We start from the raw sequence: 19,460 nt of genomic DNA on the forward strand, positions 1-19,460 counted from the left end.
TCACAAAAAGGTAAACAAGAGAACTTTTTTCTTTTTTTAAATGATACATGCAGGAAAAAAAAAAATTAAAAAAATTAAATTTCGCAGATTGGAATTACAAACAGGTTAGGCAGTTTTGGCAAAAAGAGGGACAACCCACATTTCTCATTTTTTTTATTTTTTTCCTCGCCAAGGTGTGTGTGGGAACTACAAGAACAGTCGTCCCTACCATCTTGTGCGGTCCCTGCAAACTAGCAGTAGTAGTAACATGAGAACACGTCTGTCAAAATAATTGGTGCTTGTTTTTGTATATGGGTTCGAACAATTTTCTCATTCCTTTTATAGAGAGAGGGGCTGGTGAGTACTTCATCGCGTGGCAAGAGGTTAGGTGGAGGGGACCACAGGTGTGTCCATTGGTGTGTTAGCCCCGCATCGCCCACGCGAAGTGACACAGTTTTGCATACGTGTTTTGGGGTAGCTTCGCAAAATGGTCCAGGGGCAGATCAGACGCGAAAACGAACTCGAGTGAGAAGGGGAAGTCAAATCGGGACCACCCGAAACAAGCAGCAGAAATAGGAGGAAAAACAAAATAAACCCAACGCAGAAGAGTACACCAAGCAACACGAACCAACGAACGGATGAACGGGCAAACCATGTGCGGCCGCCCCAGAAAATGATTAAAAGCGGACATGGAAAGCAAAATGGAAAGAACGCAATTGGGTACCTTGTCCTCGTGTTAACCTACGTGCTTATATCAGCGCTGTTGTCATTATACTGCCTGGTCAGGTGGGCAAAGAGAGAGCTGCAAAAGTGTCGACCGATAAACTGGCAGCTGTGTCGAATTAAAGCATTTATTAAGAAAACGATAAAAAGAATCTTGACCCCATGCACGTGGTCCGATCTGAAGAGGCACTACCCCGGTGAAGATATTCTACAAAGAGTTGCCAACCTTTTCAAACGACGAACATGGACCCCATCTGATCCAAAGGAAGGAAATATCAAAACGCCAAAGCATATTTATATTATTTTAAAAACGAGCGATGTTATTATATTACAACAGGAGAATAAACTTTCTCCCTACCTGGTGAACATTGCCGTGTGTCTGTATGAGCACAAAGTGGCACATATGAGTATTTACGTGGCTGAGTGTCTTTTCGACTCTGTCTTTTTCGATAACTTGGCGAATGGGTTGCATAGATGCGGGTTCCTGATGAGCGCCTCAGCGGGGGGTGTTGGGGGTGACATGGCTGACCCGCAGAACGCCGCTAACCTTTTCAACAAGGGTGCACACGAATTCACCGTCGTAAAGTGCACCCCCCCGCAAACGCCCCACACGCTCCACCTAACCTTCGTGAACAAATCGAACGCGCACAACAAGCTCATCGACGCAGCGGAAGGGAGCAACATTACCTCAGAAGGGGACGTAGTAAGGGATGCACACCGCCACCCCGTGTGCAATAAAACTGTGGAAGGATTAATAAGAAAAATTCTCGACTTTGACAAAAAAATGTTATTCAAAGAAAAGGGAAAAACATTCCAGAGGGTATGCTATGTTGTGTTTTTTCTCTTCACCGAAGTGAAACAAATAAGTGTGACGCAGTTAAAACGAGTCCTCCCCTCCTTATGTAAGAAAGTAGAGTGGGTCGTGACGCAAATTATAAAACGCATCACTTGTTTTGTTACACAGTTCGGGGTGTTATACTCTCCAGTGGGCACAGGCGAAAGCAACCTTTGGGGAAACACCCCAACAGAGAAGAAGAGAACAAAAATGCCATGTGTTAATAGTACCATGGAAAAAGTAGAAAAGAGGGATGACTTCCCTAGTAGCGAAAAGGAACCCGAAGGAGATACAAAAACAACACTTGCACTTCTGAATGAATTTCTCAAAAGCTCTATTGTAAAAGACCAGCAGTCAATAGACACCATAAAGCAGTTAGTAGAAAACAACATCCCTCTGTATGTCCAACCCATATGCACTGATATTTTCGATGCATCCTTTAACGACACGCAAGTGGACGTCGTTCTGTCCTTACGAATAGGACTCACTGATTTTTTGGCTTATACACTTACACGCTATCAGAAGGGGAAGTCCCTACAGGAAGAAAATTTCTTCCCCTTTTTGAAGGACTATTTTAGTTCCCTTTTTTTTTTGTATAATATTATTCACCCTTTTAACAAGGACGGGATTCAGCCTTGGGTTTTGTCCAACGCGGAGGTGTATGAATTTTTTGATTACAGCGTTGCGTCTGTGAGGCAGGCGCTGGCTTACTACGGCAGTTCCCTGCAAAGGCACGGCTGCTGACGCAACGCACAATGAAGGCTCTGAACATGTAAGCATGCATGCATGTATTCATGTGTGTGTGTATTTCTTTTATTATTTTTTTTTTTTTTTTAACCCTTACTGAGTTTGCGAACATGCTTCCCCGGCGACAACAACATCGTCTTCGCGCAGTAACCATCTATCGACCTGCACCAGCAGACCAAACGAATGGTGTGCAATGTTCCAGTTTGGGAACCTCCCCGTCCTCATCACGTACCATGCGGTCAACTGTTCCGTGTGGCGGAATTGCACCTCAGGTAGCATTTGGCATTTTCCACTTGGCGTCGGCGGGGCGGGAGACGCAACAAGTGCTCTCCTTCGTCAAGGAGCATGCCGCCAACCAGAATGCCGCCAAGGAGCACGCCACGAGTAGAAGCTTCTTAAAACGCCTCAGAAAGATTTACACACACGCACGCAAATGGGAAGGGCGAGTTAACCAGTGAAGTGCACACGGGCATCCCTCCGCAAAATCTTACCCCACATAAATTTTCTTCTTCCACTGAAGTGTTCATTCCTGTGTAACAACTGCGTGCAAGGAAGTTCACCTGGGCGAATTGTGTGTGCGTCGTGTAACACACCTGATGCCCCCTGCATGGGTGCGCGTATTTCGCCTTTACTGTTTCCTCCAGCTTCGCTTCCTTCCCCCCTTGGCGGTATGCACATGATGCAGCAGGACGGCGCCTCCAAATGTGCATTCGTCCCGTTTCACTTACGGCGTTTTATGTTTCCTGCTGCATAGCCCACTTCGCCCGTGCCACACGATACTGTGCGTGCCTGCGCATACAGATATTCCGATCATGCTTACTCTTCCATTGCGGATGACCAAACGGGAGGTAATCATATCAAATGAGAAAAAGAAAATCCACCCAAGCGTATTCTTACCCCATGTGTAAAGGCACAAATTATGCCCGCGCATATAGTTGCCATTTTAACACACCATTTTGGCACGTAAAGTTTTGAAAAAAAAAAAAAAAAAAAAAAAAAAAAAATATTTACGAGGTAGCCATTTTGTTCATAATTTTTTACACCTGTGGCAAAATTTAACAACGAGAATAAAACGAAATTGTTTCATTCCTTTTTAAGCATTTTAAAGGAAAAAAAAAAAGGCCTCCAGTTGGAAATACACGTTTCCCGTTTTATCCTGGCACTTCCGCACTTTGCCTAGGCGAATAAGTACGCTCGTTCACTCGTTGAAGTTTTCAAATTGTTGCTATTTGCAATTGCAGTGTTTCATTGACAGGTCTGTTTATTTCTGCATGTGTTGTGTTGCACCCCCCCTACTGTGCATTCACTATCAGTTGAAACGCAATGATGATGACATAAAGCACACAATGAAAATTTTCTTAATATCGTGAAGCATGTAATAATTTAAATATTTCCCACCTGTCCATCCACGTGCGCCAGTGGATGTCTCTGCACGAATGTGTGCCGACGTCTACCCCATTTGATGCATGTGCACACACCTGTATAAGCTGCGGCGTGCCCGTGAACAAAGAAAAGGATTCTTTTCCCATGCGTGAAGCTTTCCTGCTACGATAAACTTCACGTATAAAGCAGTCGTCTCGTTTGTTCTGTCTGTCGATCGTGTTTTTGTATGTCCATTTGTTCATCCATCTGTTTGCCGCTTGTTTGTTCACCTGTCTGTCCCACTTCGCTACCCATGTGTACGCCTCCAAATATGTAGACCCCACATACATATGCGTTCAGGTGTCCATTAAGAGCCCCGTTCTGACACGCCCCTTTTTGACGTGCCCGTATTTTTCCCCCACTGGACTGATCATTAGCAAGTTCCATTCAACCCCCCCCGACCAGACACAATGTATGTAACAGTAGGTGCCAACGACATCCTCCTAACGGTGAACGATTATGTGAACAAAGAGACATCCACATATCAGATAAGTGACATAAACAATGAAATGAGAATAAGTGAAATAATTAACAAAATTAAAGTAAAAAAAAACTACACATATGATAATACCTCCTTAGTACTGTACTTTGCAAGAGTGGAATGCAAATTAGATGAGAAGCTTTCTACTTACAATAAGTCCAACAGGAAGACTGTAAAACTGGAGTTATATTTGGCCAACTTAATTACCATTCATGTGAGAACATTACAATCCTGTGGGTCGGGAACTAGCAGGTGCATTCCCTTTTGGTCCTTCTGCTTCAGACAGACTATCAAAATAAAAATAATCGACACGTGTGAAGTTCGCGTGCTGAAGCAGAGAATATACAACCTTACCGATGAGGCCACTTCGTAAGAAAAAAAAAAAAAACACACACACACACACAGGGGGTGAGGGGCCATTTCTCCCACCCAACAAGTCCGTTTGTTTGTAAAATATTATACGTATTCATCTATGGTTAAGTTACACTGCTGCATGTGGAAGAGCTTCGTCACATTTGCGTAACAACACCCACTTATGTGCGCCAATGTGTCTTCGCATCCATGCGTCTCTTCATTTTACCCCCTACACACACACACACAAACATTGCAGCATCCCGGTGGAGAACATCGTCCTGCTGTATAAGGGCGCGCCCCTGAACAACTTCCTCACGCTGAAGGAATCCGAACTGGTGGATAACTCCCGAATCGACTACTTCGTGCCCATGTGCTACGTGTACAAAGAGAAGAAGGCGGGGATGCCAGGCTCAGACGATGAAAATGATGATGATGAGAATGATGATAGTGACGCGATTGTGAAGAACGCACAAGGGAAAGGTAACAGGGGGGTAGACGAGAAGAAGGGGAAAGACGAAACTGGCACCATGAGCAACAGTATTGCTAAGAGCGAAAGTGTTGTGAGAAGCGAAAGCGCAGTCAAGAGCGAGACCAGCATGAAGCAACCCACCCCGAGGAAGGCACCTACTCCGACGAAGGAATTTACTCCGAGGAAGGAACCCACCCCGAAGAAGGAACCCACTCCGAAGAAGGAACCCGCTCCCAAAAGGGGAAACACACAAAGAAGGGAAAACACTGCTAAAAGTTTCAATACACAGAGTAGGCAAAATTCCAAAGCGGGAACGCAAAAAATGTACAGCAGAGGGAAGTAAAAATAATTATATTTTTACGTGGCGTTATATATACACTGTATGGAAGGAGAGAGAGAGGCGTAAAAAAAGGTTCCTTTGTTTTCCCCTTTCACTGTGACGTATGTGTGTGTGCGTAGGACTGCTCATGAGTAGTCACCCTGCGCTATGGATTGAAGCGTGCATGTGCGATAAGGGAACTGAAGAATAGTCTGTATGTTGCGCATAAATAGGGAAAGCTCACTGCCGATGGGGGGGACCGTTTCCAAAACGACACGCGGGGTTAGAAGTACCCCATTCCCCCACGAGTACATCATGCATGCACACACGTAAATACGCACGTACGTATGTTTGCATAATATGCCTCCATAGGAAGTCGAGTAAGACTCAACGTATAACCGTGCATTTCTCCCTCCCTTTTTTTTTTTTTCTTGTGTGTTAGAAAGGTGCGGCGCTTTGGGTAAAGTTCCGTCTGCACAGCTAAGTTAAACTGTCGTGTTGTTGTGTTCGCCCCCACGTAGACGGGCACGTGCGTGCACATGGACCTTCCTTTTTTACGTGGAAAGGGCAAACATAAAAACCTGTTGTCGTTTTGCTTGCTAATTGTTTTATGTCACCACTTTGTCATTGCCTTGTTTCTCCCCATTGTCTTTCTCTTATTTCATGATTTCACTTCAACAGTTCTCACTTGCATTTCATACGAACTTGGATAAATTAGCTAGCCAGCTAGCTTTTTTTTTTTTTTTTTTTTTTTTTTTTTTTTTTATTCCTGGACTTTTCATTTGTTTTAGCCGTTTTTTTAAAAGCAGACGTTTTTAAAATTTTCACCTTAAGCATGTTAAAAATGGTGAAGGGAGCAATTCACAAAATTGGACAAATTGCGCAGGACAAACAAACACAAGTGGGGCATGAACAAAGCGTTCTTTTTTTGGGGGGGAAAGGCACTATCATGGTAATATAACTGCTACGTGAAGAGGGGCAGAAAGGGAAAAAGAAAAAAAAAATTATTTATTCCGCACAACAGCAAGGACCAAGTCAGCCCCACTTGAAAACACCCTTGATCATGATTGTCCACACAATGTCTATGATGACTTCTATGCATATGAGATATATCACAATCCATTCGAGTTTGTAACCGTGCTGGAAGGAATGAAAATATAAAGGGGGGGTGATAATGGTGGGGCAAAGTAGCGAAAGAAATAAACACGCACAAAACGAACATGCATCCACGTATGTTTCTTTTAAGGCCCAACCTGAATGGTTAACTCGTTTTGCAGCATATCGTACAGATCTTTAATTATGTCTAACCTGCGGAAAGGGAGGTGCCAAGAAACGAAAGTGTGAAATTTTGTTATGACGTGAGGACTACATGTGCTCCTCCAAAGGGGGTTCCCTCTACAGCACCACGTCGACTGTCCAATTGGGAAAAGACCCCCTTACCTATGGTTCAATATTTCGACCCTTTTGGAGATATCCAGATATTTTCTAAAATGCTCGTACGTTTCGGTAAAGTCGTCGTGGTCCCAAAATATTTCTTAAAAGGGGCATAAAAAGAAAAGTGCTCATTTGTTTAATTCGACTTACGGCTATTTCGCAAGCAGGAAAAACGTGTGTATGTGTAGATACATATATGGGGGGGAATCACTTGGTTCGTTCAAATGATCCATCTAAACTGTTTTTTTTTTTTGTGGTATTCCCTTTTTGGTACAGCCTCTCCCTGTGGGTGCGCACCAAGGGGGGACAGTCCTCACCTGGGGTGTCCAACATATCTGTGTTCATATTAATATAAAATCTGTTAACAAACAGTTCGCCGATTTTCTTGCTTATGTCTTTCTTCTTTAGTTGAATTTTTCCGGTCCTGGCGAGGCATTCTGTAAAAGTTTCCAGGTGGAAAAGTTTGCGGTGCTGTTTGCATTATTCACCGGGGAAGTGCGCATCGGCAGGATATTGCAAACGGTGAGACATACAAACCAATTTCGCGCTCCCACATCCCAGTTGTCAGTTACCTGGAATGCTCTTCGTCTTATCGATGGTATCGTCTACGACCTTTTCGAAGTATGACAGTTTTACGCTCTGCGGGGGTGGGTTATCAATACGCGATAAGACGTTAGCATAGGGGTTTGGGTCAACGGTTGCGAATCCCTACAACTGCACATTTGCTGGAGCAATGAAAAAACACTCCCCCGTTAACCTGCGAAAAGGCATACGAATAACTTAACTTCTCAAAAATGTCGTTGGTGTAAATATATATTATGTCATTTTTTATTTTGAAGGAACACCTTTCCACGTTTTTGGCACTTTGGTTGTCGTTTGGATCGTCTGCTCTGTTCAGGATGTAGAACATGCTGTCCAGCTCGTTGTCGTTTTCTGTGTACGCCTCGGTCAGGTAGTCCTTCAGGTGGATAAATAGGATCTGAGGGGGGGGAGGGGATAAAATTGAGACAAATTGCGCCATGTGAAAAATATGTCCCAGCTTTGCGTTATCCACGCAGGGGCATCCCTACCCATTTTATCATTTTTATAATTGCACACTATTCCTTTTTTTTTTTGCGATTTATTTCCCCCTCTGTTGGTAGCCCCGTATACCACTTGCCCGACGTTACCTCCTTCTCCTTTATGCTGAAATCCCACAGCACGATGCACCCAAAGCGAAAAAGAAAAAAAGTCTTCTTTTGCGAAAAGGCGGAACAAAAGATTACTTCACTGTACACCTTCTTTATTCTGCAGTTGGGGAAGGCAAAGAAAAATTTGTTCACTAATTCGATCAGCGCATAAGCAATCGTAAGGACACGGTGTCCCCAACCGATCTTTGTCTACTCTCTGTTGATTCACGCAAAAGCAACCACGCAACAGCGAGTGAGAAGTTCGTTTCTCTTTACTTGATAAAGTCGTTGTTTATGTTGTGCGTTTTAAAGTCCTTAATGAATGTTGAAAAACGCTGCGCAGGAAAAAGGAAAAGGGCAAACAAGGCGATAGTTATAAAAGCATTTACTTATAATTTTGCGCTACGGGTGATCACATCTTTTTCTCTCGGTGTGTTCCTCTACCAATCACGTTATTGACCCCACGCATGTCACATAAAGTAGGTCTCAATTTTATCTTACGAAATCGGTTCCTATACAGCACGCTATGATGATTCCCGTTGGTTCGATATTTTTCTGAACAGAAAGGAAAGGCACGTGTAAGAAATGTTGCTTGGTTGGAAGACCTAAAAACGATACTACTCATTTTTGTTGTGTACATTTGAAAAGAGATAATCCCTACCTTCGCTTTTAAGATGTCCAGTTCGTTCTGCCTTTCACTTGGTAGGTCAATCTTCTGTCATGCAAGAAGGGAATTTATGTTTCATTGTCTCATTTTTGACAAGCAGGTAATTAAGTGCCTATTTAACATATACATAAATATATATATTATTTTGTCTAACTTCTTCAGGTACGTTTCCTACTCCCCCCAACGGGGGCTTACGTTTATCTAGGATGTTCTACGAAGGACATGCAGAAGGTACGATAGTGTAACTGTGGCGTATGAGGTAGCCAATGGGGGAGGGATCCTTTCACGTGGGTGCATCACAGATGCGTGTGTGTATTTATTTATGTAGTCCCCTCCAGTCAGATGATCCACGCGTCTCCCATGTTTGCCTCTCCCCCGTTGTAGGTATTACCAGATTGTGCTTGAACCGCCTATTTTCCTTCCTGAAATATTTGGAGGACAGTGTATTTTCCTGTGGCGAAAAGGGGGAGCCATTTTCCAGACAGATAAAATCGAGAAGTATGCGCGTTAGTACTGACATGGGAACCACTTTAGGAGGAAACCATGTAGGATGTGGTGTCCCTCCTTGGGCTCTAATTATCGACCATAGCGGAGGTTACATTTTCCGATGAGGAATTCCTTTGCCTGTTGTGCATTCCTTGTTGGTTGGAAATATTTTCTTCTCCTCGTTCACCCTTCTTGGGCTGATCCTTAAAAAGAACATACATGTTTATACATTCAACCTGTAATACGTCGATGTCGCACAGAGAACGCGCCCTGTCGATGAAGTAAAATAGATTGTGCTCTGCCTTGAGGGATGTTGTACACTTCTATGGGCTTATACCAACATGTAGATGGACCCTACATACAGGGAAATAACTATTTTGCGATAAAAAAAAAAAAAAAAAAAGAAAAGTCTACAGGGATGTACAAAAATGAAATTATATTTCTTTGTCCGAGTGGTTAATGGTTCCTTTTTTTTTTTTTTTTTTTTTGCATTTGTTTTGCTCTAAAAAAAAAAAAAAAAATGCCGCTCGGAGGGGTCCAACCTCCAAGGAAGGTGGCAAGTGGGAAAATGAACGTGCCTTCTAAGAGCCATTTTTTTTACCTCCCTCTTTTTTGCCACTTTTTTTTTGTGAAGTCTTTCCTCCGGGGTAGCAAAACCGAGAGGTGTATTTTCCGCCCCACCCACGGTAAGGTTACATTAACGCACGGATAACATCACATAGTGTTCAAATAACAGACGCATATGCAATGCTCATCGAGGCTTAAATGAACAGCACCACAATGAACGCATCCATCTACATAGACGCGCACTGCAATTTTCCCAACACAGTTGAAAAAAAAACACAGAAAAGCTGCACATGCAGTGGTGACCGTTTTATAAAACTTTAGAAGACAACGCAGATCAGACGTTATCGCGTAGGTGGACAGGAAAAAATGTAAACAAAGCACTGCCGTCGCCATCGCCACAAAACCAACGCAGCGCCTGAGGCAAAATCATGAAGTTGTGTGGCAGTACACAGCGACGTAGGATAATCACCCCGACGCGAAAACGGAGCAAAGCTAAAATGATACACAAAAACATATTCGTGCGTAAGGTGTTTCGTCCACTTTTGCGAAGCAACAAAAATGCATGCAGAGGAAATGTCACTGTTCTACCTCATTGGATAAGTAACGTCCACGGTGTCAAATCTTGTAAAGCGAGTTCACTTGCTGTGCTTCCAGACACATACCTCTCCTTCCTCATAGCAGCATCCCCGTGGGGGAAGAAAACTTCCTCCGGGTGCCACCGTCATTCCTACACAGCAGGAACATACCCGCATATCCCTTCGCCGCTTTTTTGCCCACTTTGTGGACACAGTTCTTGGTCTTCATCCCGCAAGGAGACACATCAACGTGCCCCAGTTCATCGTCAAAAGAGAAGGAAAACCCAAGGAATATGTTATCGTATTTATTTTTCTGCACATCGGAACAAGCACCCTGCACGTCGGTCATCACGTTGGACTGTTTAATGTATGTCACCTGCAACGAGTTGATACTGTGAAAAGATAGGGGGGCGCAGAACCCCCACAGTAGGTAATCAGAATTGGCCTTCTCATGACTAATTACACACTTGGCTTCACCGACAGGACATGCCTTCACTTTCATGCTGGCCAAATTTTTATTTTTTTCCAACTTCATTTTAAACCCAAAGGCTATGCTATTTCCCTCTGAGCACTTACCCTCCAGCGATGTTCCCCCTGAAGCGTGACTTCCATTTGCATAAAACGTTTCGAACTGAACAAAACTGTACTTCACGCAATACAGCCATCCGAAGGAAATAACAGAATTGCTTTCATTTATGTGGGAGCATGAAATATCGTACTCTCCGTTATTGAGGCAGGGGTACACACGGATCTTGGGTGCGTCCCCCTCCTTTGTTGCATCTCCCCTCTTGGCTGCATTCCCCTTCGGTCTCTCTGATGTGTCATAGGTGAGGATAAATCCTGTACTCTTAACATAACCAACAGGGCAACTTAAAATGAGCGAACCTTTGGCCGATCCTGTTATTTGCTTTCCATCAGCCAGCACATCTATAATGTCCTGCGACAGGTAGTACTTTTCCTTGTCCATTCCGTAGAGGCTATTGTAGTAAATGAGGGCCTTGTCGTAGGATTCCTTTTTTTCCTTACGCATGAAGGAACTCAATGAAATTAAGTCCAGGTGCACTGGAAGTAGGTTGGTATAAATGGAGTCCTTCCAGACTGCGTACGTCAGTTGGTTCCACCCGTTGTAGGTTTGGTTTCCCCCACGGATATCCAGGCTGGCGATCTTCTCCCCCATGGGGGGCGCTTTGTTAAGTGGCTCACCATGTAGCTGGTTATGCGGCTGGTTAAGAATATGGTCACCACCGCTACCATCGGCACTCCCCCGTTTGGGACCCCCCTGTAGTAACAATGCCTCCCTGAATACGTCCAAGTTGGGGACGTTCGCGAGGGGGTACTTATAGCTGTATATCTTCGCTTCTTCCATCGTACGACGGGAAACTTCCAACGAGTTAAAAGACCGCCCCCCAAAGTGTGCAGACACAACTAAGTGGGTTCCATATTTCTGGAAAAAATCAATCCACAGTTTTATGCTTCCTGAGCACCTTTCGTTCCTCGCACTGTGAAGGAACCCCCCCACTAGGCATTCCTTTTCATTATCCTTCTTTTCCAAAATGGGTAATTTATCCGTCTCCAGTAAGAACTCCCTATTAATATGCCTTGTGGAGTCTCTTAAGTTGTACGTTACGTATTTGTGCACACAGCTGTTCTGTACAACTAGGTATTTTTTCCTTCCTATTTCTAAGTCGGCAAAGTAGCTTTTATACGGCATGGAGGCAGAAAAGGGAACTATGCTGGTATTCACATCTTCAACGTTTATATTATCCATGGCTAAGTGAGTAACATCATTGATCCCTTCGACGAAGCTGAAATATTCGTCTCTGTGACAGGCAACTTGGTTGATCATGTCCACAGAATTTCTCGTGTCAAATATTTCGTTTCTAAATCCTGGGTCTTCCACGAGCTCGTTGTTTGGCAGTGGGTAGCCGAACAGGATGTCGTACCCCTTCCCTATGTACTTGCTGAACCGTTCATCGCTAACACGGTTGATATGGTCACGGTGGTCGATTGGGGTGCTGACCGTCTCGCTGTTCCCGCTGGCCAAACTCTTGCGGTCTAAACAGAAGGTAATGAGCAAGAAGACCCCCACACCTAATCGTTTCGTCGCCATATGGTTAATCATTTTGAAAGCCTTTCTTTGTCACAACATTGAAAGGGCTGAGGAGGGTTATCCTCGTGTGAGTATAACCAAATAATAGCGTAAATGTGATGAACGCCCACAAAAAGACTACCCCTAACAGGTTAAAATTAAAACGTGATAAAATATGCTTCAAATAAACTAAAAGACGAAGCATTCAACAGTACAACCAAAAACGGGACAGACGCCGCTTGGTATCCCCAGTTATATTAACCCAAACACAACGTAAAAAATGAAACAAAAAAAATGAACTAAAAATACACAAAATAAAATTTGTCAAGGAAAAAAATGTAATTCCCATTTACACACAACATTCCCTTTAACTGATGGGGAAAAAAAAAAAAAAAAAGCCTCACTAAATGTGTGCACGGAACAACGTTGCCTACATGGTGACAACTGTAGAGAAAAATGCAGCTAGCCAAAAAATATATTCTGACTGTTAATAAAAAAAAAAAAAAAAAAATTGCACACGCATATGCACGTCCATATGGCTAGCTGTGTGTGCGTCTTTACCACCAGTTCGATTAAGCGCAAAGGGGTGGAAACAACTAGGTGGGATCAGTTCCCCCTACCCTCCAAATGGCCATTCCGCTTTTTTTACAAATCCAGCAAGGTAACAAAAAAGCGCCTTTTTTCCTCTTCATGCATATTTTCCCACAAGTGGGCCGGCACCAAATGTACCTTGTCAAAAAAGAGCTTGAAGTATTGCAGCTGGGCTATAGCCGCCTTGGTTAGGCGCTTCTCTTCAAGCAGGTTGTTCGCGCAAGGTGGATTAAGATCAGTGTACAATTCGCCCACCGTATTGTAGTAATAATTATGCGTTCCAAATAGGATGGCTACTTTGCCTACTCCCTGAGTGCGTTTCGCAAATATGTAGTGAATGTAAAGGAAAACAGAATTGCTGTTGGCATTTTTAACAAGCTTAAACTTGTAATCCGTCTGGGGGAGGTCTTTCAAAACTTGGTACATTTCGTTGAGCGATTTTTGGTGATACGAAAATTCTCTCCTGACGTGTTCACTTTGGCTAAGTTGGCTTTTCTCCTCCCGAGTGGGACCGACGAAATAGGTGGACAGAAAATGTCTATTCATTTGGACGTGCTTCAAGAGCGCTTTATCTACATGTGGATAATACATCAGGGGCAACAACTTTTTAAGCGTGTTTACACCGTCGTTATGGGGATACTCCGTTACCGCATCAATTGTGTAGAAAAAAAGGCGCTTCACGTGTTCCCCGAAAAGGTTGTAAAAATTTTCCACTTCGTCTCTTGAGCGGTGATATATGAACTCGGTGAGGAACGTTCGTATGATCATCACGTAGAGGTCTATCCCCATTTGCTTTTTCACTTCATTCGTGTTGTCTTTTTTGCCATCTGGTTTGTGGTACCTGGTTGTAACCCTTTCATCCAACGATCCATTCATCCACTCCCCGCGGGGTGATAAATTGTGATTCATTTCCGAATGGGTGTGCCCCTTATGGAGGGTATCCCCCTTCTTGTTGTACCATTTCGATTCTCCATTTTGGGTTCCCCCCACCAGGGGTAAGTCCAGAAAGGAAAAAAAATCGTTTATACGCTTGTGAAGCCCAATCGAAGAAGCGTCCCCATAGTGGTCATTAACCAGCACGAAGTAGCAACAACAGTAGGTCATACATTTGACTTCTTCGGGGTGCATATTTTTGTACCCACTCTGAAGGAGGAACATGCTTTCCAAACAGTTATGCGCCATTTGGGGGTACCTCACGGACATGAAGTTCATAATGTGAATAATTTGAAATAGGTTCCTCAAAGTTACCTGCTTCGTGGCATGCACACGCGGTTCGTCCATGAGGGTGCCTTCCGAAAAGCTCCCCGAAGAGTGAGAAGAAATGAATTTCTCCAACTTCACATTTAATAAGTGAAGAATTGGCTGGCTTATCAAATTCTGGTGAGCGAAAATTTTCAAAAGGGTTACCAAATGGAGCATACTAAAACTTGACGCAAAAAGCAAAATGTGCTTATTTGCAAAGAGAATAAAATAACTGGAGAATTGCGTAAAATTATTTATAAAAAATATCAGCTTAGTGAAATCGTTGGCAGTATATGTTGAGATTCTTCTCGGTAGGGTGACTAATATTTTGGTGAGCATCCTATCATCCACATGGTTGAAATAAGACAAGCTATTTAGGCAGTCCATCAGGGTACTCGTTTTGTACTGACTTAAATTCCTCCTAATATGGCCCACCAACACTTCAAATAAGCAACTGTTGTAGTAGTTCATGTTTTGCAACGACTTCAAAATGGAGCATATCTGCAGCGGTCGCAAAGATCCGCATTGTGTGATTACCACTCTGAACAGATTACTACACAGACCTATATCCTTGTATCCATATTTTGATAAAATGAAAACATGCTTATGGATGTCTTTTCCTAAATGGGTTAACTTCCCACTTGGTAGGAAGGTATCCACTGTGGTTACTCCTCTGTTGGTTTCCCCACTGTGGAACGCATCTTCGTAATTAGCAAAGTTATTACCTTCCCCCTGTTGCAACTTCTCTGCACTTACCAAATTTTTGTAAAACTCGGCGATGAAATTTAAGACAGATTCGTTGTATAAATTGTTTCTGGCCAAAAAATATCCAACCACAAAATAGTCCCTACATTTAAACATCTCCATATTTTTGCATATGAACTTTTGGATCATTTGTGCGAAGCCATTTGGCATTATTAGCGGTACTGTCAAGGTGTCTACCAGGAGGAGGAATTCATTTAGTTTTATTTTTTCTGCAAATTCCTCGCTACTCAATTTGGTCATAATGTGTACCATTAGGAAGGGGCTCAAAAAGTTATTTTCCTTATAAGCGTGTAAGACATATATCAACTCCTTCACTTGATAGGTACTCATCCTGGACACAATACGAAACATAAGCACACTTAAAATGTAATACTTTGCCTTGTTGTTACGAAGGAGGTAGCTATTTAAATATGATAAGATTTCTTTCTGCTCTTGCAACGTGATAACATTTTTTACGTTTTTGTATCTCAGCAACTGCTTACAATCCAGTTGTTCAATTTGTAGATTCAGTTTGGACAGCATCACTTTGTTGGCACTTTCAAGCGCCATTTGCTTCTTCAGCTTGGTCGCTTTTCTCGGGAGGGGGGACTCTTCCGCTGTGGTCTCTCCATTGGTTGAATTGAGTGAAGCTGCACGTTCCGTTCTTCCGCCTATTGCGTTTGTGCGGCAAGGTGTAGTGCACATGCCACGCCATCTGGTTACATCACATATGTGGCTCCCCCAACTGGATATACCAGCCCTACGTAGCCATCTATAAACAACCAACGCGCTGCTCTTTCTCGCGGAGGCCATTGTTAAGCAGAACCTAGGCAACAATTCCTCCACGTCCTTTAGGGCTCTCCCCCTACTGCTTCCTCACAGGGGGGACACTAGACATGTGCATCTTCAAGTGTACCTGCATGTGTATATACGCACCTCCCCCTCCAACGGGCTGGCCTCTTCAACTTCCAAAGTGATACATCACACAGATATTATACCCATCAGATGAAGCCATATGGGATCTTAAAGCCCCCCAAACGGCGTGGCACCCTTGACTATCTCAAGCCTACACAACTCCGCATGGGAAAAAAAGGTAAGGGAGAACAATTTCCCCACTTGCACCTATACTGAGAAGGAAGTATGCTCCGAAGAATGCTCAAACTGGTGCGAAAAATTACTTCCTCTGCAGCTTACCCTTAAGAACCAGTGGAGCATCTCTACAAAGTTACTCGGACCTGAATCCTTCCCCATTAGTAGGAAGCATGGGTAGGTTGGTGCGTCATCACATATTTGTAATTTGTGCCATTGGGGTTGCTAACAGTTTGGTGCTTCCCTCCAATTATTTTCTCCTTACTGCGAATGCACCTACAGGTATATCGTCACACGTACAAAACAAAGAAACGATCCTGCGGAGCAACTAACAACGCGACCACACAAGCGGAACTTCCACACCATAATAACTGTGCAGCAAAAATTACCAACATCATATAAGTACCGGCAATGAAACGGGGCAAAAAATCAAGAAGGAAAAAAAAAAAAAAAAAAAAAAAAAACATATTATAGAAAACATCATGTAAGATGATCAGCGACGCGGGAAACAGTCCATTCCATGCTAAATGCACATAGCGTTACACCGCATCGCCTCCCACCGGAGCACCCATTTTAGAGAGACGAACAGACGATGAAAATGATAGGCACGTGCACTTCCTGGGTACGCACCTGCTGAACGCGAATCTTCAACTCACAGGCGGAACTTCCCACGGGGCATATCAAATAATCATCCATGCTGGACGCAGTGTAATCAACTGCAAACCCCGCAATGATGAACTTCCCGCGTGAACACTCCAACCTGACCAGGGTATTATCATTTAAGTGCATTTTTTCGCTAAACGATTTGGACTCCAATGTTTCCAGTAGTAGCCGCTTATTACTAGGAAGACAGTTAATCCAAAGGAAGCCGTGCGGATTTTCTCCCACCTTGGTGGGAAGCCCACAAGACGCTACGTTGCTTCTACATGGTTCGATGTGCATATTCGTGTGGACACCCTTCTGCATTGTTAAGGAGAAACCAAAACCTATTTTCATGTTTGTTGGACATGTAATTACTGTGTTATTCCCCTGAACTAGCTTTTTCATCTGGTGTATTTCTTGCACGTTTTCCCTACTACATAGAACCCATCCGAATTCAAAACTTTTGTCCGATTCGATGTTCATTCCACTGGAGCATTCCCTAGATAGTGGACAGAGGTGCATCACGTTATTTTCATCATAAAGCCTCTTCTTATTTGTAATGATGAACCCGCTGAGAATTTTTTCCCCCTTCTTACACTTAGGGGTAACATTGAAATTTGTATTTTTGTCTATATATTGGTGCCACCTCTTTATGTGCATCTTGTCCAGATCCTCTTCACTTCTGTTCAAGTGAAAGGGGTATGGGTTGTAATTGGTATAGGTCAAATTTGAATAAAACTCCAAAGCCTTATAGTACGCATTTTTTTCATCAGCCAATTTTATAAAATCGGAGAAGGGTTTCAAAATTAGCTTCACAGGCCTTGCAGAACTTCCTTTGATAGAATTTTTCCATTTTTTGTGCGAAATTTTTGTTATGTCATTTTTTCTTCCATGAAGGATGTCTTCTCCGGTTTGCATGGGGGGTGCTCCCACTTCTGCATCGCCACCTCCTTCCACCATGACGATCCGTTGAGCTATATGCCTAACCTTTTCACTTGATATAACGGAACCGAAAAATAGAATGCCACGGTGGAGTCCCCCTCTCCTGGCACCACCAAACGGATTCAATCGTTTCTTGTACAGCCGAATCTTTCTATCACCCTTTGTCAGGTAGTCATTCTCTACGAACAAATTATTTATCACCCTACCCCCGTAGTAAACCCCCGATATGAAGTGCGTTCCATACAAATTGAAAAATGTCATCCAGGGTGTAACCGTTTTAAGGCAGTCCTCGCTATACTTATTATTCCTGTAAGATTGGAGATCGCATTTATACTTGTCCCCCCCGATGTTTTGGTAATTCTTCCCCAGTTCACCCAACATGTTCAGAAAGAACGGGTCCAGCATGTCGTCACTTCCTTCCAATAAAGAGACGAAATACTTTACACAAATTTCCTTCTGCAGGATTATGGAATCTCCCTTGTTAATTCTTTCGACCAGCATTTTGTAATAATTGGATGCGTTAAAAGGGTGAATATCGTACTGCGCTTCGAATTTGTAACTTTTATATATCTTATTGATGTCGTCTAATCCGTTAATTATGTGTATCTCCTTACGGCTAGAGCATTTCGCGTTCGTCCGCTTGGTGGCTGTGTAGGACAAGCCATAATCATTGCCGCTTTTATCCTCTCTTAAAGGGCGCTCACTTTCTTCACCTTGCTGATCACTCCTTGTGTTTAGCTTATCCCTTAGGACATATCTTCTGTACCCCATGTCTACCCCATATAGAGGATCTCCCAACGGGTTTCCCCTAATAATGTCATACGTCATTCCTAGGTAATTTATTAAGTGTTCCCTCTCTGAGGTGTCCACATTATGGGTGTATAAGCGGGGGTCAAACAGGTCTTCACTTTTCGAAACGCAGCGCACAGACAGGTGAAGCATCAGTGCGTACGCGCAAATGGCGTAGCATTTCAGCCTCATATTTGCTAAGATGTGTTCTTTGGCAGGTAAGAAAAATGCGTCAGCGTGGTTACTTAAAGGGGATACATAACAGGGTTGCTTAACAGGGTTATTTTTTCCCTAATTTCAAATCGGACAGGCATAAATGTTCACAATAAAAATAAGGTATAGACTAACCGATGCACACAGAACATCTTTTTCTGACGCCTCCTATTTTTTAACAAACGGCTTAAATTTTCCAATTTATTAGCAAACCAACGAGTAAAAGGAAGCTCATAGGTTGAAATATGTGACACGATACGACGGCGCAACTGGACAGTTGTTACTTCGACCAGTTGCTCGCCATACATGCCCTCGTTTTGTTTTGACAACCAAAAGGGTTTCCACTGACAGCAGTGTCAATGCCAGTTGTTTAAAGATAAATTGGGGGTATTCACGAGACAACAACAAAAAAAAACTCATGTGTGTTAACTATGCACATAACATATGTAAAATCTGTGAGAAAAATTAAAGGGTTGCATAAAGGCATCATACGAAAAAATAAAAATGCCAAGGGTGACACACAACAAATGCAAGAATAAAAGGATGAAATGGGCAACAGCGTCGAATAAGGTTTGCAACACCTGACGTGTACAAAATTGTCTACATGTACTGATGTAACCATTCATACATGCTTGCACACATAAATGAGTTTTTACATGTGCATATTTTGCTCTGCTTCCCATTTTTTCTATTTTTTTTTTTTTTTTCAGCTAGCCAAAATGGGAAAACTAAAGCATAAAAAAAAAAAAAAATTCTCCAACTAGCCATTTTAATGGCCCTATTCAGGAGTATTTTTACAACCAATTGTTAAACGCCTGAACGGGTCAGGCAAAAGCTTCATAATGTTTACAAAAAACAAACAAAAGTACAAAAAACTGCGGGAATGCAGCTT

The 19,460-nt window shown here is 43.0% G+C and overlaps 6 protein-coding genes across 6 annotated transcripts; 2 read left to right on the forward strand and 4 right to left on the reverse strand.

Moving 5' to 3' along the window:
- Positions 1–652: 652 nt before the first annotated feature.
- Positions 653–2,281, forward strand: PCOAH_00011060 (Uncharacterized protein; the record flags this gene model as incomplete). The annotated part of the gene is made up of 1 exon (XM_020057915.1): positions 653–2,281. One exon carries the CDS (start codon positions 653–655, stop codon positions 2,279–2,281), a length of 1,629 nt encoding a protein of 542 aa, XP_019913490.1.
- Positions 2,282–4,116: 1,835 nt separating this feature from the next.
- Positions 4,117–5,353, forward strand: PCOAH_00011070 (Uncharacterized protein; the record flags this gene model as incomplete). The annotated part of the gene is made up of 2 exons (XM_020057916.1): positions 4,117–4,556; positions 4,798–5,353. 2 exons carry the CDS (start codon positions 4,117–4,119, stop codon positions 5,351–5,353), a joined length of 996 nt encoding a protein of 331 aa, XP_019913527.1.
- A 1,011-nt stretch (positions 5,354–6,364) lies between these two features.
- On the reverse strand, positions 6,365–9,306 carry PCOAH_00011080 (Uncharacterized protein; the record flags this gene model as incomplete). The annotated part of the gene is made up of 13 exons (XM_020057917.1): positions 6,365–6,469; positions 6,583–6,637; positions 6,770–6,863; positions 7,081–7,200; positions 7,336–7,402; positions 7,521–7,742; positions 7,933–8,050; positions 8,209–8,267; positions 8,434–8,487; positions 8,594–8,647; positions 8,754–8,810; positions 8,991–9,050; positions 9,199–9,306. The coding sequence occupies 13 exons, from the start codon at positions 9,304–9,306 to the stop codon at positions 6,365–6,367; spliced, it is 1,173 nt and encodes a 390-aa protein (XP_019913393.1).
- A 1,018-nt stretch (positions 9,307–10,324) lies between these two features.
- Positions 10,325–12,349, reverse strand: PCOAH_00011090 (MAC/perforin; the record flags this gene model as incomplete). The annotated part of the gene is made up of 1 exon (XM_020057918.1): positions 10,325–12,349. One exon carries the CDS (start codon positions 12,347–12,349, stop codon positions 10,325–10,327), a length of 2,025 nt encoding a protein of 674 aa, XP_019913425.1.
- A 612-nt stretch (positions 12,350–12,961) lies between these two features.
- Positions 12,962–15,463, reverse strand: PCOAH_00011100 (Uncharacterized protein; the record flags this gene model as incomplete). Its single annotated transcript, XM_020057919.1, has 1 exon — positions 12,962–15,463. One exon carries the CDS (start codon positions 15,461–15,463, stop codon positions 12,962–12,964), a length of 2,502 nt encoding a protein of 833 aa, XP_019913420.1.
- Positions 15,464–16,555: 1,092 nt separating this feature from the next.
- On the reverse strand, positions 16,556–18,547 carry PCOAH_00011110 (Uncharacterized protein; the record flags this gene model as incomplete). The annotated part of the gene is made up of 1 exon (XM_020057920.1): positions 16,556–18,547. The coding sequence occupies one exon, from the start codon at positions 18,545–18,547 to the stop codon at positions 16,556–16,558; it is 1,992 nt and encodes a 663-aa protein (XP_019913572.1).
- Positions 18,548–19,460: the final 913 nt, after the last annotated feature.

The sequence above is a fragment of the Plasmodium coatneyi genome, chromosome 5 (genome assembly GCF_001680005.1).
Source record: "Plasmodium coatneyi strain Hackeri chromosome 5, complete sequence".
Lineage (NCBI taxonomy): Eukaryota > Apicomplexa > Aconoidasida > Haemosporida > Plasmodiidae > Plasmodium > Plasmodium coatneyi.